General features: G+C 47.0%; 1 protein-coding gene across 2 annotated transcripts in view; it reads right to left on the bottom strand.

Annotated features, from left to right (window-relative positions):
- MYOM2 (myomesin 2) overlaps nt 1-25,926 on the bottom strand; it is a 103,040-nt gene that overhangs the window by 48,849 nt on the left and 28,265 nt on the right. For both annotated transcript variants that reach the window (XM_005562519.4, XM_074000212.1), the window contains exons 11-19: nt 23,202-23,343; nt 20,620-20,819; nt 19,937-19,990; nt 13,710-13,837; nt 9,326-9,509; nt 6,986-7,160; nt 5,401-5,522; nt 3,025-3,212; nt 530-656 (exon numbers count right to left, since the gene is read on the bottom strand). In XM_005562519.4, the coding sequence (XP_005562576.3) occupies nt 530-656; nt 3,025-3,212; nt 5,401-5,522; nt 6,986-7,160; nt 9,326-9,509; nt 13,710-13,837; nt 19,937-19,990; nt 20,620-20,819; nt 23,202-23,343 (1,320 nt within the window). The remainder of the gene's footprint in view (nt 1-529; nt 657-3,024; nt 3,213-5,400; nt 5,523-6,985; nt 7,161-9,325; nt 9,510-13,709; nt 13,838-19,936; nt 19,991-20,619; nt 20,820-23,201; nt 23,344-25,926) is intronic.

The raw sequence follows: 25,926 nt of genomic DNA, 5'->3' as shown, positions 1-25,926 counted from the left end.
AGAGTACTAGCTAAATAAATGCAGATCTGCAACAATTGGCCTTTTAGAACTGGAAGCCCCGAGCTCCCCAAATGGCGTGAGAGGACAGCAGGAGCTAACCCACGAATGAGAACCCTGTTGTGCCTCCCAGCTGGGGCCCGGGCTCGCACCTTCCCCTCCAGCTGTGACCCTCTCTGCCTGCTCCTTTGGGGTAGGTGACCTGGGCCAAATCCTTGTCATAGGTCAGGGATGCATGGGGAGCTGTCCCTCCCCACAGTCTGGATCCTCCTGTGCTCCCTCCCACCTCATGCTCAGGGCCTCCTACTCCGCCCTCATCACTGGCCTGTGGACCATGCACAGCCCAAACTAGACGCTGGGCCTGCCTGATTCACAGCCCTGCACTGCACCTGGCACACGGTGGCTCTGCGGCTGCGGGTGTCAGAGGAACAGCATGCCGTGAAGGCTGGCGAGGCCCGAGCCACAGCCACAGAGGCCCCTTCCCAGCCAGCCTGTGCACTAGAAGGCAGGTGTCCCGGGGGCAGCAACTCACCGGGCTCTGGCATGGTCCAGGCCTCACACTTGAAGTGCTCACTGGGGTCCGAGGGCTCCCCAATGCCAGCCAGGTTGATGGCAGCAATTTTGAACTCGTAGAGTGAGCCTTCCGTCAAGCCGTCCACCTATTCGGATTTTGTTTAAATTAATACATGAGATAAAGGATGCATTACAGTCCACTGAGGCAGAGGATTTGTTATAACTGGTTTGTGAAATAAAATATGAGAGGAAGGAACCGTGTCGGGAAATTGGACCAAATATTTCAGGAAGGCCCTTGATGGAGCCCGACAAGCAGCAGCCACGTGAAACCTTACGTGTCCCTCACTCAATCCCCAAAGGCTCCTACGGGGGTCGGGGACAGGTGATACCCCAGCGGCAGGTAAGGAAACTGAGGCACAGAGAGGCGACGGTCACCCAGGGCCAATGCAAGGGCAGAGGCCTGGAGGAGACAGGCACTCAGGCCACGTACTGGCCCCTGAGCAGGCCCTGCCCTGGACCCAAGGCGGGGTCACCCTGGGGACAGAGCCCACCACATCCCCCACACTCAGACTCTACAGGACAAGAGCCCCTGGGCTGCCCAGGTCCTTGGGGTGCTGCAGTCCAGGGCCACCCACCAGGCCCTCAGGGACACTGTCTGGCTGGAGGACAAAGCACTAGGGAGGCCTCTGGCCAACACTACGAGCCTCGACTCCACAGGGCTAGTGGGACAAAAACACTATCTGGGTAAACACTGTCTCGAAAAATAGCTTCCAAAGTAAGATATCTGAGGATAAACGGCTTCGGTCCATGGTGACGGCCTTCATCCTCCTCACTGGACGAGCTGCGAAGCATTCAGAAAGTAAGCAGGTACTTTTCTCAGGAATCTTGTACCGAGTAAAGAACTGTTGTGCCGAGCGAGATGACCCCAGGACAAAAGGACAGACACTCTGCGATCTCGCTCAGATGTGGAATCTGAAACAGCAGCACTCACAAAGACGGAGAGCGAAAGGGCAAGTGCCAGCTGGCGGGGGCGCTGGACAGAGGGACAAAGTTCCAGCAGGAACAGGAGGGGCGAGTCCTGGTGCTTCCTGCACAGCTTGGGGATGAGTTAGCCCATAATAACGTGTTGTAGACACATTTCAAAAACATTTTTAAATAGATTTTAAGCTGAGCATGGTGGTTCATGCCTGTAATCCCTGCACTTTGGGAGGCCAAGGCGGGCGGATCACCTGAGGTAAGGAGTTCCAGACCAACCTGGGCAACATGGTGAAACCCTGTCTCTACTAAAATAATACAAAAATTAGCCGGACGTGGTGGCATGCGCCTATAATCCAGCTACTCGGGAGGCCGAGGCAGGAGAATTGCTTGAACCCGGGAGGTGAAGGTTACAGTGAGCCAAGATCATGACACTGCATTCCAGCCTGGGTGACAGAGTGAGATTCTGTCTCAAAAAATAAATAAATGCATAAATAAATAGATTTTTAAATGTTCTCACCACAAAAAAATTATAAGTATTGGGAGGCAATGGAGATGTTAATAGCTTGATTTAATCATTCCATAATGTAAACATATATTAAAATATCACATTGTACCCCCTTTATACATACAATTATTATTTGTCAATTGAAAATAAAACAATTTTTAAGTTGAGAACATTTAGACATTGTAAGGGGTCAAAACAGAGGTTGAACGCGGGCAAAATATCAGTCACATCACAACAAACTGGGAAGTTGCCTACATATCATAATATGTGTATAAAATATTGAAAATATATTATAAAGAGATATATTTATAAGGCAGAATTTTCTAGTAGACAAAGATTAGATCTTCTAAGACCTTACCGCCTCCACAAAGGAAAGCCCTCCTGTTGGAGTGTAAGTGACTTCCCAGGGGTCTGTGGCTCACCAGGGTCAGGATGGGAGCTGCAGTGTGAGATGAGGGCCGTTCATCCATGCTCAGATGAGGGGTCAAGGGTCGGGCAGGGAAACAGGACAATGGCTGCCAAGGGTGTGTCTGTCCTTGCTACACTCTGCACCTGAGCACCATGGGCACCGCGGCAAGGGACTCTCTTGGAGGCTTGACATACAAGAATGTCTCAGGGAAGCGGTGGGTGACAAGCAGAGAGCCAACATCACTCTTCCTAAACAGACATTCTGCACGACTCTCCCCTCAGGCTCACACGTGAGACTCCATCCCTGCCCTCCAGGCCTCAGCGTCTGGGGCAAGGAACATTACCACGGTACTGGGACCAGATGCTGGTCACACCAGAGGTCATGGACTCATTGTCAGACCCACTCCACCACTGAGCTCCCTTCTTCACTGCTTCTCAAAAAGAAAAAGAATATGATTCCTAGGATCTTTTTAGCTCCAAAACTTCATGATCTCATGATACTATTTTTTAATCCATTTTTGTGTCTATCAAATTATCTAATGTCATCAAACGCAGAAACATTGCCCAAAAAATGTAAAGAACCACCCAGGCAAAAATAAACAAAGAAATAAAAACCAACCGACCGTTAGGATTGTCTGTTTGCTGGGTGAGGAATTGACCTCGTGCCAGTTTTCATGGTGAACTTCGCGCTTGTCCAGGTAGTAGCCCAGGATGGGCGAGCCACCGCTGAATTTCGGGACCTTCCAGCCGAGGGTCATGGAGTGGCCATCACAGTTGAGGAGTGTGATCCCATAAGGATGGGACGGGACGGCTGCAAGGAAGCACAGCCAGGGAGTTACCGAGGGCCTCAGCTGGGGGTTTTGTCCCGGGGCAGCCAGCTCTAGTGTGGCGGAGCGAGGAGGAAGCAACGTGGAGAAGGGCCTGAACACTGTGCCCTCTGATCCCTCTTAACCCACATTTAACCACCTTGGTCTTTACACCCTTTTAAAGGGGATGAGTATAAAAAGAAATCAAAAGTTTATCTCCTGTATATGTATTGCTATTTCTAAGTGTATCCACTAAGATTTCCATAGGACAAGGGTGGTGAACCGTTTGAATCTGGTGTGAACATTTGACACAGCAGAAGATGGCCTGTCCACCCTGCCCCGTGAAAGAAGCTTTGAGAAGGAGCTTTCACCTTTACAACCATAAGGAATAACTACTCAGCATCTGTGGCCAGAGATGACAGATACGATTCCAGTTTGTTTTAATTCCCCACACAGTTACAGGAGCTTCAGGTTCCTTCAAATGAGTGTGAATTTGTGTTTCCCTGTTTGAGCAGGGCATTCGAAACAGACCACCTTCTCCTAACCAGTCGAGAATGGATGGGCCTGAGTCTGCTTTGCCCAGCTCTGAGTCACCTCGATGTGGCCATCCTCTGGTACCTGAGACACAGGTGACTAGAGTTAAGTGATTCTTATTGTAGAATAAAAACAGGTCAGGTGCGGTGGCTCATGCCTGTAGTCCCAGCACTTTGGGAGGCCGAGGCAGGAGGACTGCTTGAGCTCCTGAGCTGGAGATCAGCCTGGGCAACATGGTGAAACTCCATCTCTACAAAAAATCAAAAAGTTAGCTGGGCTTGATGCTGCGTCCCTGTGGTCCTAGCCCATCAGGAGGCTGAGGCATGAGGATCACTGGAGCCCAAAAGCTCAAGGTCACAGGGAGCTATGATCGCACCACTGCACTCCAGCCTGAGCAACAGAGCGAGACTCTAAGTCTAAAAAGAAAATTACGGGTTTTCCTTTAGTAGGAATGACTTTAAAAAGAAAATGGGAATGTTTGAAAGTCCCTCATGGAAAAAATTGAGAGATTAATCTTAAAACAAAAGAGTCAGTGCTATGGTACCCAGCTAGGTGTTATCAGATTTGACATTCCTTGGAAATCCAACAGCAATCTCATTAGAAGACAAATTTTAATTTCTGAAAATGTAGCAAATTTAGTCAGAGATGAAAAATCATCAAGGAGCAACACAGTTCCCTCTGAAGTGGGAAGATAATACTGTGAATCCAAGTGTGTTGTGTGTGGCCTTTGTGTTTCAACATGTTTCTGAGTATGTGCACTTACTTGGCATGGTGCATTTCATGAGAAAGCAAAGCCAGAAGGCTGCAGCACAGCTTGACACAGCAACTGTTCTAGGGAGGGTCCCTGAGATTTAGGATCCCAATTGTCTCGTTGGATCAAAATAATAAAAACTGTTAAACACCACTATTTACCAACAAAGTCACAAAGTTACATAAACGTGACATTCTCTGAAGTGATTAAAGTTCCTTAAACTGAGAACAGGCCATTGATGTTGCTGTATTTTACCACATATTTTGAAAAGAGAAATGTATCCCCTATAGCACACATATACATATATATACACACATGATCGTACATATATATGTACACACACACACACATATATATATATACACACACACAAGATCGTACAATGGTGCCATCTTGGCTCACTGCAACCTCCTCCTTCCGGGTTCAAGTGATTCTCCTGCCTCAGCCTCCCGAGTAGCTGAGACCACAGGCATGCGCCACCACGCCCGGCTAATTTTTATATTTTTAGTAGAGACGGGGTTTCACCATGTTGGCCAGGGTGGTCTCAATCTCTTGACCTCATGATCCAGCCACCTCAGCCTCCCAAAGTGCTGGGATTACAGGTGTGAGCCACCACGCCCGGCCTACAGCATACATTTTCACACGAGTACAGGTATTTGGCAACACATGTGACCTCTAATAATGTCTTCTATTTTTAATTTGCATTTTATTAGCATATTATCATTTCTCCCTCATTTCTAAGATGAGCAGCCAACCGAGAGGCTTCAAAGAAATGCATGTTCTCTGTTCAACAATCGAGTCCCCTTTTTCCCTCCAATAAATTTCCGAATGGCATCATAAATGTTTATTCATGCAGAAATGACAGTGTACGGGAGCCATCGGCCCAGAACAGCCTGTGAGTGACTTACTGAGTGCAGCCTGCACTTTTATGACGTCCGATTCCTGGGAATTTTCACTCATTCCCACGGCATTGACCGCCTTGACTCGGAAGATGTACTGCTCTCCCGTGGTTAAGCCGTGCACCACGAACCTGAGAAACACAGGGATCAGGGTCAGAACTGCCAGGCTCCACTTTTTCTCTCCTGCAGCAGAAGCGAAAATCATCCTGAACGCTCCATAAAAAATGTTTATGGATGACATACATCCTTCATTTTCAATTCCAGTTAATTAGCTCAACATTTAGAGTCTAAAAGTAAGGTCACAGCACCCAATTATAGCCGGAGCTGACTACACGTGGTGTCAAAGCCACTTGTTCTGTGAGTTCACCTTTGCTTTTGCACTTTCTGGGCCTCGTCTGGATCAAAGGTCTATTATCCAACAGTATGCCATTCCTTATCTAAAAGAACCCATGTATGTAAAACTTAGTGAGCGGTAATCACACTGCAGTGGTTAGAGGCCAAGACTTGGAAGTCAGAGGGACTAGACTCGAATACTGGCTTTGACACCTCACAGATCCTCACAGATTTTATGGCCTTAATCAAGCTCCTTAACCCCTGTAAGCCTTCGTTTTTCTATCTGTAAGATGGGGATAGTTCCTACCCCACAGTATTGTTGCAGACACTACATGGAAAACTCGGTGGAGAACTTAGCACAGGTGCCTTGTGTATGGAAGGTACTCAGTCTGTGTAAGCAATTATTACTTATCATAGATAGTCAATAAATACTCACTAACCATTTCCCTGTACTGGAATCATGTTTTAAGTTTCTTATTCTGATCGATATTTCCACATTTGGTGTGGGCTGTGAAGAACATCTAATTGTTATTCTTTTCGATGACATCTCTTTTTGTTAGCCACCGCTTTTTACAGTGTATTTTTTTCAGATTGTAAAAGGAGAAATGGCTGAGCCATAATTGATCATTCATCCACAAGGGTGGTTCTGACAGCTGCCGACATTTTCCTAAGACGTGTATCCCAGAGAAGCCTAATACCTCAGACATCCCTGCACACTCAGCAGGCAGCAGGAGGAAGGGTCTCCAAAGGCAGGGTCACTGGCTTTCCCCTGCAAAGCAGCCAGCATCCCCCCAAGCTGCCCCCACCCCCCCAACAAGTGAAGAGTTGGCGCCCGGTGGGGTCTCCATCAGGCGCTAGAGAATAGAACTACCAGGCACGTGATCAAAGCAACTTTCAAGTTCAAAAAAATCAATATGAAAAAAATAAAACGACTTTCACATTGTAGTCGCTATTTTTAACTCTGCTATTCAAAGAAAAGGCCTAAGTGCTAATTATGTCAGGAAAAAAAAAACAGGTTCTGAAACTCTCCTTTCATCCATAAATAAATCGTTTCGGTCAAGATGAGCGAGTGCAGCAACTAGCTCATCCAAGTGGTCAAACTGTAAATTATACAGTCCTCGTGCGTGGCTAACACAGACTCATTTATACAGAAGCCTTGTGGCCGTGGTACTCCCTGTGCCAGGGCCACGGGGGCCTCAACAGTCTTGCTTCTCATGCTTTATTTCAGGGCTGACTCCAGGGCTGGGGAAGGAGGCCACACCTGTTGTATCCGATGGGCTTGTGGTTGCAGGGCTCCCAGTGGTTGGTTCCGGCCACGCAGCAGTCCACGTAGTAGCCCAGCAGGTCCTCCTCATGCTTGGGTCGGTCCCACTGCACCACCACCGACGTCTTGGTGTTTCGGGAAGCAAGAACCCGACCCGGAGCAGAAGGGACAACTTTTTGTAGGAAACAAAAGGAGTGGTGAGATGGCATCAGAGCTTTGGAAGCTGCACCAGAGATCTTCCAGCCCTTTCCACAGGGAACTGGACAGCCAGGTTGGGGGCTTTGGAAGAAATTCAGACGAGGGGTCCGGGAGCAGGAGAGGAGCCCAGGGCCGACCACCCAAGGGCCGTTGGGAGGTGCTGGTCTCTCCTATCTCTTCCCAAGCCCCACACAACTCCTAGAGACACAGGATGACATCTATCCTGAAGCCTCCTGTCCCCCACCAAAGCAGTTAAAAAAGATCCTCTGTTGGCACTGGGGATGAGGCTACCTGGGTAATAACTATTTTTTGGACTGGAAATTAACCAATTTTAAGAAAGTAAGACTCAATTTTATCAGATCTGTTGGAATCTCCCAGGGGCACTCAAAATTTAATCATGACCTGACCATTAGATCTTCTCATCTGGTGCCAGGCCCCACTAGTGGACTGTGGACTGGGGTCCGGTAAGGCCTTGGGGCCACCTGTGTCCTCCGTGCTGGCCACCTGGGCCACACCCCATAGTGTTTCTCAATGATGGACACTGTCATTTTTCACATGCGTCATAAAGCACAAGAAGGCTGGGCCCTGCTGAGAGACAGCTGGTCTCGTCAAGCCTGTGGTTCTGGGTATGAGTTCTAAGAGCTTTGATTAAAACCAGAGCCAGATAGAAACTTGAGGATGCCCTGGAGGCAGCTGGCCTCATGACCTCGTTCATTTCCATATCTGGCTTTCTCAGGAAACAGGACATAGAGAGAGAGGGAGGAGGGCACCCAGGCACTCAGAACTGTGTTCCTGACACCAACGTGCCTCCCACGAAGGCTTCTGGGGATTTCCAGGGTACCTCCGCTTACATGCTAGTTAATTGCCATCCATGAAGGAGTTATGACTCCAGGGACTGCAATTCAGAATTTCTGTAATTTGTATGTGCAACCTTCCAAGAGGGACCGTCAAGCCAGATGGATAAGAAACTCTAGTGCCTGGCTGGGCACACTGGCTCACACTGGAATCCCAACATTTTGAGAGGCCAGGGTGGGAGGATCCCTTGTGTTCGGGAGTTCAAGAGACTGGCCTGGGCAATATGGTGAAACTCTCTCTCTACAAAACAATTAAAAAAAAAAAAACACTAATTAAAAAAAAACAAACCCTAATGTACTTAAAATTTGAATTACTTTAAAAGTGACCATTGCAGAGAAAAGGGAGCACTTATACACGGTTGGTGGGAATGTAAATTAGTTTGACTATTGTGGAAAGCCATGTCATGATTCCACAAAGAGCTAAAAAAAAAAAAAAAAGAACTATCATTCCACGCAGCAATCCCAGGACTCCACGCAGCAATCCCAGGACTGGGTACACACCCAGAGGAACATAAATCATTCTACCATAAAGACATGTGGATGCAAATGTTCATTGCAGCACTGTTCACAATAGCAAAGACATGGAATCAACACAAATGCCTATCAATGACAGATGGGATAAAGAAAATGTGATACGTATATACCATGGAATACTATGCAGCCATAAAAAAGAACGAGACCATGTCCTTTGCAGGAACGTGAGTGAAGCTAGAGGCCATTATCCTTAGCAAACTAATGCAGGAACAGAAAACCAAACACCAAATGTTCTCACTCATAAGTGGGAGCTAAAGGATGAGAACACATGGACACATAGAGGGGAACAACACACACTGGGGACTATCAGAGGGTCTAGGGTGGGAGGAGGGAGAGGAGCAGGAAAAGTCACTAATGGCTACTAGGCTTGGTACCTGGGTGACAAAATAATCTTTACAACAAACCCCCAGGACACAAGTTTAACTATGTAACAAACCTACACATGGACTCCTGAACCTAAAATAAAAGTTAAAAAAAAGTTTAAATAAAACAATGAAAGTGACCATTTCCTAACCATATTTTCAACTCACTTACTAGTTTCATAAAGAGAAGATGGAGCTTTGGAGAAATGTCAAGAACCAAACAAAACATGGCAGAGAGCTCTTAATCTCTCGTAAAGTGAAGTTTAAGTCCATTTGAACTTCAACTCGTTTATAACATTAACGTCTTTATTCACATAATTTAAGGCTATTTGGTGTCAACCCCACTCTTAGCCCGTCCTGACTTGAGGCCACCCAGGGTGACAGCTCACCGGTCACGTCCTGGGCCTCAATGGGGGACGTTATCTCCGATGGCTCGCTCAGGCCATGCCGGTTGGCTGACAGTACTCGGAACACGTACGACTTCCCCTCCATGAGGTCAAACACAGCATATCTCGGGGACCTCACGGCCGTCTGGGCGTTGACTCTCTGCCAGCTGCCGCTCCCCACCACGGACTACAAAGAGAAACGAGACTGGCGGTGAAAACTGAGAGGTTTCCAGAGGCGTGTGGAGGAGAAAGAAATGCTCTGTTCTCTCTAACCCAGGTCCACCAGGCTCGCCCACCGTGTCTCGCACACAGAGGATGGCCATGCATCTTTACTGAGTTTTATGAAACATGATGCCAGTTTGGAGAAGGAAGTCACAAATTACCCAAAGTTGATCATATTTACTAATAAATATTTTTCCATTAAAGTAAATTATTAAACATAGAAAACGTAAGAGAATCAATACACAGGTGGTAGTTTTAGCAAAATAGAATTAACCTGCAAATAATAAAAGATAATTTAGAAGTATATTTGCAAAATTCCATCATAACTCAGTGGTTCACATTTCAATTTAAAATTATTACCATATTGCAGCTACTTGCAGTAGTGATAAAATGACAGCAATCAAAATGACTCTCCATGCAGTAAGACACACGATGATATGTTCATAGATTAAAAACCACATAGCCAGTTAAATTACTGTGAAAAGATATTTAGTCTAATAAGAGGAATTACGTTATTTTGTGGAATGTAACACAGAATGCAAATGGTATGATATAACAAGTACATTAAAATCTATGGAGTAAAAGACTATAACTATATGTACCACACTCTAATACAACTATTTAATATGGTGGAATTATTGTTGATTTTAATTGCATTCCATGTAACTTCTCTGTCTTTCCCAAATTTTATATACTGCTTATTTATTTTTTATCTTTCATAATTACTTTAAAAACCTTGATTACATTTTATTTTATTTTTTCACATAGAGATAAAACTCCTTTTTTGAAAGCAGTTTTGTGGTAGTAAAAGCTGGATATACATTGACCCTGGTCAGTCTGCTGAAAATTTCAGATAGCAACCCAGACTTCTAGAAATCAGACTCATATTTGAAGAGATTTTCTCTCATTTTGGTGGAAGTGAAAAGTCGCTATTTTGCATCTGCCCCAGGCGTTCGCGGTGGGAGCCTCCAGGGCGTCACGGGCCTGAGGCCCTCACAACCCCAAGCAACCGCAGTCCAGGTGTCTATAGGAGAGCTTCCTCTCCTACCTCAGAATGTGGGTCCACAAAGGGAAGGCTTATCCACGGCTGGGGGAATGTCAGTTAGCTCAGTCACTGTGGAAAGCAGTGCAGAGACTTCTCAGAGAACCTAAAGCAGAACTACCATTCCATCCAGCAATCCCATTCCTGGGTATGTGCCCAAAGGAAAATAAATCATTCACCCAGAAAATGCATGTGCTTGTATGTTCATCGCAGCGCTGTCCACAGCAGCAAAGACATGGACTCAACCCTGGGGTCCATCAACGGTGGACTGCAGAGAGAAAACGTGGTGCCTCCACACCATGGAATACTACACAGCCATAAAGAGGAACAAAATCATGTCCTGTGCAGCCACATGGGTGCAGCTGGAGGCTGTTATCCTAAGTGAATTAACACAGGAACAGAAAACCAAATACTGCATGTTCTCACTTATAAGTGGGAGCTAAACACTGGGTACGCATGGACACAAAGATGGCAACGATAGACATCGAAACCTACCAGACAGGGCAAGTGCTGGAAAACCACCTATGGTGTACAATGCTCACTACCTGGGTAAGGAGATCAATTGTACCTCGAAATCAGTATCACACAATATACCCTTGTCAGAACTTGCACAGGTACCCCCTGAAGCTAAAATAAAAGCTGAAATTACATTTTCTTAAAAATGTGTTTACTGCAAAGGCATAAGAATGACACAATGGGCCGGGCATGGTGGCTCAAGCCTGTAATCCCAGCACTTTGGGAGGTCGAGGCGGGCGGATCACGAGGTCGGGGGATCGAGACCATCCTGGCTAACACGGTGAAACCCCATCTCTGCTAAAAATACAAAAAACTAGCCAGGCGAGGTGGCGGGCGCCTGTAGTCCCAGCTACTCAGGAGGCTGAGGCAGGAGAATGGCGTGAACCCGGGAGGTGGGGCTTGCAGTGAGCTGAGATCCGACCACTACACGCCAGCCTGGGCCACAGAGCGAGACTCCATCTCAAAAAAAAAAAAAAAAAAAAAAGAATGACACAATGGACTTTGGGGACTGGGGGAAAAAAAGACTGGGAGGGCGGGCGAGGGATAAAAGACTACAAATACGGTGCAGTGTATACTGCTCAGGTGATGGGTGCACCCACATCTCACAAATCACCACTAAAGAACCTACTCATGTAACCAAATACCTCCTGTACCCCAATAACTAATGGAAAAATAAAATAATAAAAATTACAAAAAAAGTGTGTCTGCCATGTCATCAATACCGACCGCAGGTGGTTCTGCCCACACACTGGCTCGACGGTACAGTCCTCTTTCTAAAACTGTGTTTGCAGGACAGGTGTTGTGGCTCACCTGGCCTGTCAACACATTGAAGCGCCTGTAATCCCAGCACTTTGGGAGGCTGAGGCAGGAAGATTGCTTGTGCCAAGAATTTGAGACCAGCCTGGGCAACACGGCGAGACCTCCTCTCTACACAAAAAATTAAAAATCAGCTGGGTGTGGTGGCGCACACCTGTGGTCCCAGCTACTCTGGGGGTTAGGAGGCTGGGGAAGAAGGACTGTTTGAGCCCAGGAAGTGGAGACTGCAGTTAGCCATGACTGTGCCACTGCACTCTAGCCCGAGTGACAAAATGAGACCTGGTCTCAAAAATAAAAATAAAAGTGTGTTTGCAAACTTGGTGTTTCTGGGATTGGTGGAGGATGAGGGGAATGAGGGGCCTGAGAAAATACCTTCCACCCCAGGAGAGCCCCACAGAGGGACTGACCACTTGTATTTTTGTAACACAAATAACGATATTTTGTCACCCAGAATTAATAATGTAATGTTTACCCTGAAATAATTCCAGTTTCTACCCCCTAGATAGCACGCATTGCAAATAAGCAGAGAAGCCCAGAGGGCCCTCCTCCATTCTGGAGTCTGAAATATGGTTCATTTCCATTTCTGTTTCCGCCATGCTGCATTGAGTGGTGCTGGATGTGATTATTGTACTAGGTGGCATAAGCTTATATATGTTATATTCTCTGTCACGTGCATACTGTCTATTGGATTACATATTATAATATAAATTTTGTATCACAAAACCATAGTTACAGCCTTTGTAGGACATTGGAGGCTTATCCAACTGTGGTCTACAACCCAATAGAGGGTCACCAAGTCAGATCTGTGGGTCACAACCTGTGTTTTTAATGTGACAGGACAGGCTAAAAAGAGAATGTGTGCTGGGTGAGGTTATCATTTGTGAAATTCTGTAGGTTACCTACATACACTTGTGTGTGATTACAGAACTGCAATATACAATGTATTTTGTATTTCTTTGTATGCATTCAGGAAAAAAAAAAAAAAAAAAAAAAAAAAAGCCTTCTATTGGATGATCTGGCAATTCTAACGCTTCTCCGTCTTGTGTGAATTTCCTCTACACGATTGCCACCCAGTGGCCATACAGCTTGTGCACAAGCACGGCCAGTGAGGAATCTGGAATCCCCAGACGTAGGTGCTTGGAATGCTGCAGCAGGAAGGAGATGGTGGAACCCTCCACGGGGCAGTGGAGAACACGGGCACCCAGAGAGGAAAGCGACTCCCTGCTCACACAAAGGTGCAAAGTCGGGCTAGGGCACAGCCCAGCCCCCGGTGCCAATTTCCGCCCCAGCTGTGGTGTGACCTCATGTTCCCCAGCAACGTGCAGGGTCTGGACCCACTGATGGACCATCTTTAAAACAGAGCAAACACGACAGTGTGGGGCCACGCTGAGATCACGACAGTGGGGCCACGCTGAGATCACGACACTGGGGCCACGCAGACATCATAACACTGTGGGGCCACACAGATATCATGACACTGTGGGGCCACGCAGAGATCACGACAGTGGGGCCACGCTGAGATCACGACAGTGGGGCCACGCTGAGATCACGACACTGGGGCCACGCAGACATCATGACACTGTGGGGCCACGCAGAGCTCACGACAGTGGGGGGCCACGCAGAGCTCACGTCAGTGGGGGCCACGCAGAGATCACGACAGTGAGGGGCCACGCAGAGCTCACGACAGTGGGGGGCCACGCAGAGCTCACGTCAGTGGGGGCCACGCAGAGATCATGACAGTGGGGGGCCACGCAGAGATCTGCTTTTCCAGGACACAGACTGAGAGTTTACCTTCTCGATGAAGTACATGAGTGGGTCCTTGCCACGGGGAGTGGGTGGCTCCCAGCTGAGGACGACATAGTTTCTGCTGATCTCAGAGGCGTGCACATTGGTGGGAGGCCCTGGAACCTGGACGTCACCTGGAGGAATAATAAACTCGGTGAGTGCTGGAGGACCCCCATCAGCCTCGCCGTGGCCCACCTCGGGGCACTGGAGGACGCTGCCACATGGGTATTGCACTTTGCCCACCTCGGGGCACTGGAGGACGCTACCACACGGGTATCGCACTTTGCCCACCTCGGGGCACTGGAGGATGCTACCACATGGGTATTGCACTTTGCCCACCTCGGGGCACTGGAGGATGCTACCACATGGGTATCGCACTTTGTCTTATTTCCATTGGGAAAAGCAAACAAACCCCAAAGATCTGCTTCTTCGGAACCAGAGGATAAGGTGCCATTAGATCATTTTTGCTTCCGATACAGATATAAGGCAGTTCATAAGAAAGGAATCTCATCTGAAAGTCTTCCAGAGATTCTGCTGGAAGAGGGGGAAGGATTTACCAGAAGAAACCAGGCATTGCATCCGAAATGGAGCCCTGACTGCACTGGGAATCTGTGCAGAGAACGTATTTGCAGTCTGTGTTCTGCAATACGAAGCACCGCGGAACGAGGTGGCCCCACCGCTAAGGATCCCCTCCAGATTCTTTCTTTATACCGTGTGCCCTCAGAGCACTTAAATTATGCATCTGCTTCTAAAGCACCTTGCCTGCTCCTCCCTCAGAAGCTCAGTACCATATTCACAGGCACTGTAGTCCATGTCTGTATGTTTGAATTCTGGAGTGATGTTAATAAGCCTTTTGCAAATAACTTATGCTAGAATATTTGCAGTCAGAGATGCTCCATATGCCTCTCTTCTGACATACATCTTTTTAAAATATACTATGAAGTGTGGGGATTTCTGTCTTAATTTATAGGAGATTCTCATAAGGAGTGGAGGTGGAGGTTTTTCCAGACCCACAGTTCTTGAAATTGTGATACAAAATGTTATGAACCTCCAATTAGATTAGCACATAATTAAAATGGTCTGAAACCTCCCCGGGACATCTCTGAGCCCTTCTCAAAATCCAGTTGCTCCCTCAGGACTCTGTGGCAGGCCAGGAATTGAACACAGAAATAGCACAAAGCAAGACTGGGTTTCGTTTCCTGAGCCCTATTGCACAGTGCATTGCGTGTCAGAGACAACACAGGCTGAGCTGGGATCATTCTGGTAAGGTGCTGAATTTCACACAAGGAGTCAGCGTGTCTCCGGAAAGTGCAGAGGTAACCGGGGCGGGGGACACTCCACAGGCCTGCTCTCCACCCATGCACCGTGTCCACACCTCGAGACCCACAGAAAAAAGCATTCCAGAGAGAAGACGCGGAAAACTCATCCTCCTGTAATACACGCCGAAATTCCAAAATGGAATCCTGGTTTATTTCAGAGGTGCTGACGAGGGAAGCAAACCAAGGGGACAGAAAGAACAAGGCAACGAACAGAAGCAGCGAGCAGATGTGAGCCGCTGACTGCAGAATCTTGTTCACACTCTTGGAACGGTCTTGCCGCCTTTGCCCCTGCACGTAGCAAAAGACCAGAGAAAGCGGAGTGAGAGACAGTTCCTTTGATGACAAGGTGGGAAGAAAGAACACAGCTTTGTCAGCAGGTGATCCCCGGCCGGGGCAAGACACTTGAGTCATTCTTCACGTCGTCATCACCTCGGACAATGTGATCACAGGAGCCTTGCGGATTTGCAGATGCTCCCACCATGGAGAGAGGAGAAAAGGGTTCAAAAGGGTCCCACAAGCCAGGGAGAGGGAAGCACGGGGGTGGGCATGAGCAATGACCCTGCAGCTGAGAGGGGAGCCGAGGGAAAGCAAAAGAACGTTAAACACACACGAGACACTGCCAGGTACATGTGAGATACCGCTAAGCACACGAGAGACACCACTAAGCACACGCAAGACACCACTAGACACATGCAGGATGCTGCTAAGCACATGTGAGATGCCGCTAGTCACACGCGAGACACCACTAAGCACACATGAGACACCACTAAGCACACGTGAGATGCCACTAGGCATATGTGAGATGCCGCTAAGCACACACAAGACACTGCTAAGCACGTGACACACTGCTAAGCACACACAAGATACCACTAAGCACACATGAGATGCCACTGGGCACATGCGAGATGCCGCTAAGCACAGGTTAGATGCCACTAAGCACACACAAGACACCACTAAGCACACATGAGACACTGATAAGCACACATGAGACAGCACTAAGCACACATAAGACACTGCTAAGCACACCGGAGATGCCGCTAAGCACAGGCGAGACACTGGCCAACGGTTCTACCCCCAGGGCACTGACACTGCCCTCACCTCTGCTTCAGCCCTGAAGGCTCCCGAGCCCTGTTCCAATGGGCCAAGTCAATACTAAATGAAAACAGTAAGAGATAAACACACACATACTTCTCGTATTATTATGTTATATACATTATTAATATATAATATATATTATTGTTGTAAAATGCTTTCACATCCAATATCTTATTTTGGGTTCTGTTCGTGTATGGAGGAAGATACTATTGGTTTCCTCCACTTAAAAATCCAGAAACTGAGGCCGGGAGCGGTGGTTCAAGCCTGTAATCCCAGCACTTTGGGAGGCCGAGACGGGTGGATCACGAGGTCAGGAGATCGAGACCATCCTGGCTAACACGGTGAAACCCCGTCTCTACTAAAAAATACAAAAAACTACCCGGGCGAGGTGGCGGCGCCTGTAGTCCCAGCTACTCGGGAGGCTGAGGCAGGAGAATGGCGGGAACCCAGGAGGCGGAGCTTGCAGCGAGCTGAGATCCGGCCACTGCACTCCAGCCTGGGCGACAGAACAAGACTCCGTCTCAAAAAAAAAAAAAATTCCAGAAATTGATCTCATAAAAACATAACATTTTCCTAAGATCACACAGTTACTGGGTGGCTGAATTGGGGTCCAGACTTAGGTCTTCTGGTTCCAACTTCTGCATTTTGTTCCCTCATCCACCTAAGGAAACCACAACCTCCCCAGGAGATTTTTCTCTAAGTAAATGAAACGCCGAGTTTATTTTAGATTTGACAGAATTCTAGGGTCCTGCAGAGCACAGAGCAAGTGACTGAGCACGTGGGCTGCAGATGACCCAGCCCAGGACAGCACAGCCAACGCTTGCATGCATAATTAGGAGAGAAAAACGTGGTAAAACAGTAGAGTAAAAACACTCTCATTAAATTCTGCAAGAGTCTATTCTGGCCTTTCCAAGAATACGGTGTCCATTTTTCAACGAAGCAATTCAAGAAATACTGGGCAAGTTGGGTTTGTGTTAAGGGAAGAGCATGGATAGCCGTTTAAATGTTTGAAGGAAGACATTGCCCAAGATTAAAACGATACGGAAAACTTAGCAAAAAGTCAAAAATAGCAGAGGAGCCATTTTTAGCCAACAACAGTACTGAGTTTCTGTTTCTTTAAAACAGGTGGCATTTACCAAGTGTTTTCTAGCTAAAGCAATGGTAAAAGAAAAAGAAAATCAGCTGAAGAAAAAAGACACAGGTAGAAAAGGGAACTTCCTAATAGCAAATTCTTGAACCCAGAAATGGTTCGCTTCGAAACATTATAGATCTCTTTCTTCGGATAAAGATTTTTTAAGTTAGAGGAGTTACTCCTTGTTTAAAATGGCTGAGGTGAACAGATGAACTTTCCAAACCCCCATATCAACGTAGCAGAATTTCAATTTCATACCCACTTCGTTTCTGACCATGGAAATTGCCTGTTCACTGTACACAAGGCGTCACGTCAGAGAACTGAAGCCCGGGAGGCTGAGCCTCAGGCAGTGTCCACGTACCAAGTCAAGCAATTTTCCATCTGAGAGTCTCACCCTCAGCCTCCCATGACCCACCACATAAACACAGCCTTGGAAAAGTCCCCTGAGGATGAATAAATCCAGACTTCATTCCACACAGCCTGGGCTGCCTGTTCCTCCCACAGACCAGAAGCAAACCTCCAACAGAGGAGGGCACAGGCCCAACCAGCCAGAAACCTGCCTTGCTGAAAGCAAGGAAAACACGAGACCATGGAAAATAGCATCTGTGTCTTTACTCCAGCAAGAAATGAGAGCTACTGTTTCTGGACACCAAACTTGCATTTTATCAACTGGCAAACCAAGCCTCAGGACACCTGCTCTTTCTTCCTTTGACACGTCATGAACAGCGGGCTACGTCTATCCTACCACAATCACGTCTCGCTAGAAAGATAGACTGTCCCTCCAAAAAGGCAGGGCTTCCGCCTGGGGAAGCTTCATTCCATTACATGATTTCCCTTCCCCAGTGCTCTTCACAATGGCCTGGACAGAAGGCAAATCTCATCACAGATATGTGACGTTTACAAAGCAAGTTACACCTTCTCACCGTGGCTCATTTTTGCCAGGCTGGAATCCTACACATCCACTCAGCATGGTCCGGGCTGCCCGTCTCCTCCCTGAATCTGTCTGCCTGTGAGGAGTGAGAAGGGGGACTACCTGTTCCTCCCACAGGCAACCAGACCTCATTCCACACAGCCTGGGCTGCCTGTTCCTCCCACAGGCCAGAACCAAACCTCATTCTACACAGCCTGGGCTGCCTGTTCCTCCCACAGGCCAGAACCAGACCTCATTCCACACAACCTGGGCTACCTGTTCCTCCCACAGGCAACCAGACCTCATTCCACACAGCCTGGGCTGCCTGTTCCTCCCACAGACCAGAATCAGACCTCATTCCACACAGCCTGGGCTGCCTGTTCCTCCCACAGGCAACCAGACCTCATTCCACACAGCCTGGGCTGCCTGTTCCTCCCACAGGTCAGAACCAGACCTCATTCCACACAGCCTGGGCTGCCTGTTCCTCCCACAGGCAACCAGACCTCATTCCACACAGCCTGGGCTGCCTGTTCCTCCCACAGGCCAGGACCAGACTTCATTCCACACAGCCTGGGCTGCCTGTTCCTCCCACAGACCAGAAGCAAACCTCATTCTACACAGGCTGGTCAGCCTCAAGCATGCCTTCTCTTCCAAAAGAATTTGGAGCCATTTTTCAGTCATTCAAATATCCATGTTTTAATCATCGGCAAAATGGAAAGGGTTTACCATGCATGAGACAGAATACTAGGCTGAGTCAAAACACCAGATGCCCAGGAAGCTGCAAGAAGTTGCCCTCCCCAAAGCCCTCACTTTCATTCCTTACGTATGGAGTGTCCGTCCTGAGTTCTAGGTCTTTCTGGAGCCAGAGGGTTTGACTAAGGCTTAAAGGTTACCTTGGCTTGACCAGAACTCTTAAGGTCTTCTTTTGGGAGTTTATGTCCCTCATGGGACACATTGGGACATATGTTTGTTTTGAGATCCCAGAGAAAAATCTTCACGTGGCAGAAAATGCAATGTGTGGATACTAGATGGGGACCTATCTGCTTCAGATGTAGAAAATCGATCCAGAAAACGTTTTTGAGACTGCAGCTCTGGGAGAGAGAACACGGCTGTGATTTTAAAGAGCAGCTCAAAATCACCGCTTCTTAGCCAGTGGCTCCAAACTAATTCGAAATCTTTCTTTTTAAGTTTTCACCTATGGCACTCTATGAACTCTAGTTATAAGTCCAATTAAAATCTTTTGATTTATGGTTAATAATGTTGGATTCTCGTTAACACATCATTCTTTCTAAAGCTCTTTAAAAGGAATATCAGGGAGAAGAAATAGCCACAAAATCAAATATAAATAAGGACCAAGAACACCCTTTGGCAGGAAAGACTCGATGCATTTCAGTTAAAATGTCAGGAACAAAATTTTTGCTTAGAAAATGTAAAATGAAATCGATTTCACAATGCAATCCATGAGAACGGATCTTACGTCATCCAGGAACCAAGTCTTAGCTTTAGTTGGGTTTCTTCTCTATGAGTGCCCGAAAGAATGCCTTTGTAAACCCCAAATGAAAGGTGAGTCTAAGACTCACTACTCCTTCACCCTTCCTCCCACCCTCTCACTCTGTCTTGTTTTTTTCTTAGGGCTTGCAGGCCTGACCTGCAGTTTTCATTTTTCCATGCAGAGGCTGTGCCCAGTAGGGGGCGTTCTCTGTCCATCTCTCCCATCTCCAATTACAACTCCAAATCCCCAGGGGACGAGCAGCTGGAGTGATAAGGAGCGACTTACCTTCAAGGTCATCCTGATAAATGACAATCTCCTTCTCTCCTTCCAAATGAACGGCTGCAGAGAGAAAGGTTGACACTTGATTTGACATGCGAAGGTTTCCCAAAAAGCCCCCATCTTTCCTAATTCTGTGCCAGTTCTGCATCTCCTCTGCATTAGGACTACAGCCTGTGAGTCCTCTGGGGGCATCCGAGCTGATTCTGGAAGTGTCCTGGTAACAGCACTTCTCCGCTCTTGGTGGTGGATGCAAAGGACCATGTGGGTAAGGAAAATACAGTGGCTCACCTAGAACCATAACAAAGGGCCCAGTCCCATTGAGGAATCTGTGTCATGCAAAATTAAAACTCAGAAATAGGATGGCCTTCTAAGTGTCATTATGTGTTGAAATTATATCACCAATGGAATAAAAAAAAAAGGTCTAATTCTGAGCCAATTTGACTGGATTCCAGCAAAGAGCTTTCTGGAGGTGAGGCACAATCATTTTAGAGTGTACATGTCATCCTGTTCTCATTCCTGCAGTGATGTTGGTAGAGACGTTGGAGAACAGTGAAACAGCCTGTGCTACACTCTGCACACAGGGCATTCTCTTGGCTCGCAACGAGTTGGGAGGGAAAGAGAGAATAGATCACACACAAAGCAGCCAAAGCTTCCTGGGCACAGTGGATACTGAGGCGTGAGCGGCTTACCTTGTAACCTTCTGAGGTCCAAGGGGTCAAGTGCGGCCACCGCATCAGAGACCCTGGAGGGGCGGCTGATGCCCGCACTGTTCACCGCCCTCACTCGGAATATGTAAGACCTTCCTTCAAAAAGCCCCGTGACTGGGTATTTGCAGATTTTCACTGGTGCATCATTGCACTGAACCCAGTTGTTCGTTCCTACTTCACATCTTCAAGTTAATAAAAGAAAAACAACAGAGAATAACAAATGTGGCAACCTACTAAATATATATAGGCATATACATACATGCACACACCGATTATAACAGGAAAATATCTCATGCCAGTAAAATCTGTGCTGCTAAAATATTGTCTTGTATAGGTAAACTTTAAAAGACAGAGCTATTTAGAAAATTCAATATATATATTATATGTATTATCTATTATATGTGTAATATATACCCATGAATCTTAATAATTTATAGTTGAAGATCAATTCCTGTCATCAAACACATTTAGGCAAAAATCTCCTCAAAAAGTTATTTTAGACATATCCTGAACAGTTCTTTTTCCGAATTATGTGACATGGTCAAGGCACCCCTAAGCTGCGGCGTGACCTGTCTGAGGCCCAGGCTGGGGAAACAGGCTCAGCCCACTCTGCCTCCAGCTCCCATCCTACTCTGTGGGACCAAGGGCCCGGGTCCCCGGGAAAGCTGGCTTCCAGTCTCCTGGAATAACATTAGGGCATTTCTTTCTAGAATGCTTCTCAAGTGGAATGTAGAAGTCTTTTGAAAATATTAATTCCTGACCAGAAACCTGGAAATATAGGAAAGATTAACCTCCATTTTTCACAGGTTGAAAAATGTAAGAAAAAACTCTTCATGTTAAATCCCCAGGAGAAAAGAGCCAGTTCAGAAAATCAGTCTTTGGAGGGAGCACTTCAACCCCAGAGTGGTGCCTTCATCTGGGAAAGAACCAGCTCTCCCACTAAGGATCTAGCACTTTTAATGAAAGCTCTCTGATCCACAAGTCATGGGCTGTTTTAGCCAAAGAAAACAACAAGGTCAAAACCAAAAGTCTGGTGGGAAAACCTTCAACTTCAGGCAACAGCTGGCAAGTTGTAAGCCTGAAGGAAGGACAGAGGAGTAGCTGCACCCCCCACTTCCAAATGCACCCCCATTCCCAAAACGTTCGGTTGCTTTGATGTTCACGTTTGCTCTTTTTGTAATGAGGGGAGGAATGCGGATTGTTAACTGAGACAGTGCAGGAAATGGTTTGTGTCAACATGGCCAGAGAAGTTATCAGCTGTCCCAGGAGAAAAGAAGATCACTTTGAGGGTTTGTTTTTCTTGCTGTTGTTGCTTAATTCAAGGTAAGCCCTGAACAGCAGTCCCTGCAGAACTGTCTCTAGCACATCAAAATATTACTTTGATGGGGAATGTTTAAGTCAAACAAGTAGCTTTGTTGGAAGAGAATTTAATCAGCGTAAAAAAAAGTAAGCCAATTCCCTCTTTTTTTCCTGAGCTAATCACCTTATTTTTCTGTTTAATATACATATAAAATTTTGCATTTCTAGCAGGAACCATCCTCTTTTTTTTTTTTTTTTTTCCAGAAGGAGTCTCACTCTGTAGCCAGGCTGGAGTGCAGTGGCACAATCTCATCTCACTGCAACCTCCGCCTCCACAGCTCAAGAGATTCTCCTGCCTCAGCCTCCTAAGTAGCTGGGATTACAAGCACACACCACCACACCCAGCTAATTTTTATATTTTTCGTAGAGATGGGGTTTCACCATATTGGCCAGGTGGTCTTGATCTCCTGAACTCGTGATCCACCTGACTTGGCCTCCCAAAGTGCTGGGATTACAGGCGTGAGCCAACGTACCTGGCCAGAACCATCCTCTTAATACTCTCTAATTTCTAAATTCATTTTCTCAACTAGAATTTACTCCAATAACCGGAATTTGTATTTAGGGCATAAATTGCATATCTAGTAAACCCACTGGCTGTGCTCAGTGTACTTCCCAGCCTCCGAGTGCTGTCCCCAATACGGGAAGTCAAAGAGTTCAAACTCCACTGGCTCCAATGATGACCTAAACGTAAGTTATCAACTAAAACACAAACCCAATATTTCAAAGCTCAAGATTTCTCCCTTGGAAACAAGAAGAACACATATTCCCCAGTAGGGAAAAGGAAAGAACTTTGGTAGAAATGAGCTGGCATTCTTCACACCACTTTGTCTCTCAGGAGGGAAGGACAGTTCCAAACCTGAATTCTGCTAGAGCCAGGGCCCTCTCCAGTATGAGGCATAGCCCGTACCTCAACGGAAGCACAGCACGAGGCTCAGAGCAAGCCTGAAGACATTGGTGGGATTGGTTACTGGCAATTGGTTACTGTGCAACAGGCAAATGAGGCCACACTTTCAACAAAAAGAAACCCAGTGTGGTTACGCTGGGCTCAGCCTACTTGGCCGTATTTACCAATTGCCTAAACAGGACCTTATACGACCAATTAGCCATGGACCTAGAACCAATCAAACAATGGGAACGTCAACCTGTGTTGAGAAAGATTTCTCAATATATCGTCCATGGTAAGATTCCATGTAGAAGACACTCACCGGTCCACAAAATAGCCCATGACAGGGCTCTCGGTGGTGGTGTTGGGCGGCTTCCAGGTCACGATGACGTAGTCTCGGTTGGCGTCGTGGCACTGCAAGTCCATGGGTGCGCCGGGGGCCCCTGTGACCAGCGGGTCAGCATCTTGGGGCGGGGAGAGAAAAGGCACACAGCTGTCATTTAAAGGCTGGGGTCACTGCAAAGCCTGTTTACAGCTCCTCCAAGCTCCAATTCTATCCCCTTGATTTGATCCCCTGTTTAATCCTCAAGTTCCAAGTACTAGAATATTTCTTACTCTGGTGGAAATTGGTGACAAGAAATATAAAATTATTTATGAATTAAAAAGTTTCAAAACATAGAATCCTCGATAAAACACTTAAGTCTACAAATTTTTGTCATTAGATCCCGAACTCAGTTCATCTTCTCTTGGTGCTGCTATGTTGCATAACGGCACGTGGCCAGAAAGGTGTGGATGAAACAGTGACAACAATTCAGCATTTCTAACACCTGAGAAATATCACCTGAGATACTATTCTATTTCAAAATCCTTAGGAAATTGGGTGATTTACTCTTTGGGCCAATTTTGAGCCAATGTTTGGGACGATATTGTATCATTCATTTCTCAGTCTATTGATGACCATGTTGCAATTAGGTTTAATTACAGCTGCATGAAAACCAACAGAGCAACTTAGAAAGTTAATACACAGAATGTTAACCCTCTTATCTGAACTATGTATTTATTCAGTAGCCATGGCTGTCCTGTGACGCATCCTTAGCAGTGTAAGCACTATCCAGTTTCCTGCTCACATATCCTCAGGGTATTAAAAGCTGAGAATTTCCTGACATTGAGCCAAGTAGTTTCCTCTCGCATTCAAAAGCCTCAGAAAGCGATTGAAAATGGTTAAACTCCCCACCCTCGCCTTAATTTCTTCCCGTTGTTGTTGCTGAGTGAGCAAGGCGATTTGAACCATGTTGCATGTATTGCCTTTTTATGGGGTGGAGCGTCATAGCAGCAGGCACATGCAGAGGATGGAAGGGACATTTAACGCCCACCTAATAATAGCAGTGAAACATGGTGGAAGTGTCTAACCTCACAGACTTGCAAGCTTAGGCTATCGTGTGGGAAGTGAGGAGGGTGAGATACGTTTGGTCAACATTTCTTCTATTTCTTTTCAGATGAAATATTCTTTAATGATAGAGTCCTTCCTTTAAGCTCTGATCTAATGGATGCAATGGAAAAAATAATCATGACGATGTACAGATGCATCCTGCACCCCGCTGGAGCTGGAGGCAGGTGGGAAGGTGAGAACCTGGGCAGCAGGTAAGGACACTCGGCTGATCAGGATGGAGCCAGGAGCCCGGGGACCCGGAGAGGAGAGGAGCAGCAGCCACATGGCACAGGAGCGCTCCGACGCCTTCCTTGTAGGTCAGCTGTGCCTCAGCAAGGAGGCTGCCCCTAAACCCAGAGGCTGCCGAGATGCCGCCCAGGGCAGAAGCGGGAGGGGAGTGAAATAGACACTGATAAAAACGTAGGTGAGGCCAGGCATGGTGGTTCATGCCTGTCATCCCAACGCTTGGAAGGCCGAGGCGGGGCCGATCACTTATGGTCAAGAGTTCGAGACCAGCCTGACCAACATGGTGAAATCCCGTCTCTACTAAAAATACAAAAATTATCCTGACATGGTGGTACACGCCTGTAGTCCCAGCTGCTCGGGAGGCTGAAGCAGGAGAATCGCTTGAACCCAGGAGGCGGAGGTTTCAGTGAGTCCAGATAGCACCACTGCACTCCAGCCTGGGCAACAAGGACTCCGTCTCAAAAAACAAATTAATAAATAAATAATAAAAATACAAAAAATTATACAGGCTCGGTGGCGGGTGCCTGTAGTCCCAGCTGTTCAGGAGGCTGAGGCAGGAGAATCGCTTGAACCCAGGAGGCGGAGTTTGCAGTGAGCTGAGATCGCACCACTGCACTCCAGCCCGGGCGACAGAGTGAGAATCCGTCTCAAAAGGAAAACAAAACAAAAAAAAAAAGGGTTGGGGGGTAGGTGGCCCCTCCTTCTCAGTCACATGATGCCAAAAACACTACAACTGTATAGCAGGAGCTCAGGCTCCAACAAAATTTAAATCCCAGCTTCTCCACCCTAGAGACAGTTCTCCTGCCTCTGAGCCTCAACGGATTCATCTGGAAAATGGAGAACAGTATTTCCTTTTGCTGTTATTGTAAGAATTCTGGCTTATGTATACACGGATGTTTATGTAAGTATAGACACATACACGCACACCTATAGGATGTATACAATAGGCATTTTATAAATATATATATGTATATCACAAATTTTGTCTTTCTTTCCATAAAATGGAATGAGTGAAGCCTCCATAGTGAGTCTGTCGTGAAGACTAAATCCGTGTAGGACCCCAGCACACTGCCTGACAGAAAGCCTCCGGTGGTGATGGCTGTTGTGGCCACAAACGCCTTTTTTTTTTTTTTTTGAGACTGAGTCTTGCTCTGTGGCCCAGGCTGGAGTGCAGTGGCCAGATCTCAGCTCACTGCAAGCTCCGCCTCCCGGGTTCCTGCCATTCTCCTGCCTCAGCCTCCTGAGTAGCTGGGACTACAGGCGCCGCCACCACGCCTGGCTCATTTTTTTGTATTTTTAGTAGAGACGGGGTTTCACCGTGTTAGCCAGGATGGTCTCGATCTCCTGACCTCGTGATCCGCCCGTCTCGGCC

The sequence above is a fragment of the Macaca fascicularis genome, chromosome 8 (genome assembly GCF_037993035.2).
Source record: "Macaca fascicularis isolate 582-1 chromosome 8, T2T-MFA8v1.1".
Taxonomy (NCBI): domain Eukaryota; kingdom Metazoa; phylum Chordata; class Mammalia; order Primates; family Cercopithecidae; genus Macaca; species Macaca fascicularis.
The sequence above is the reverse complement of the archived record's forward strand: the minus strand, read 5'-3'. Positions and strand labels throughout refer to the sequence as shown.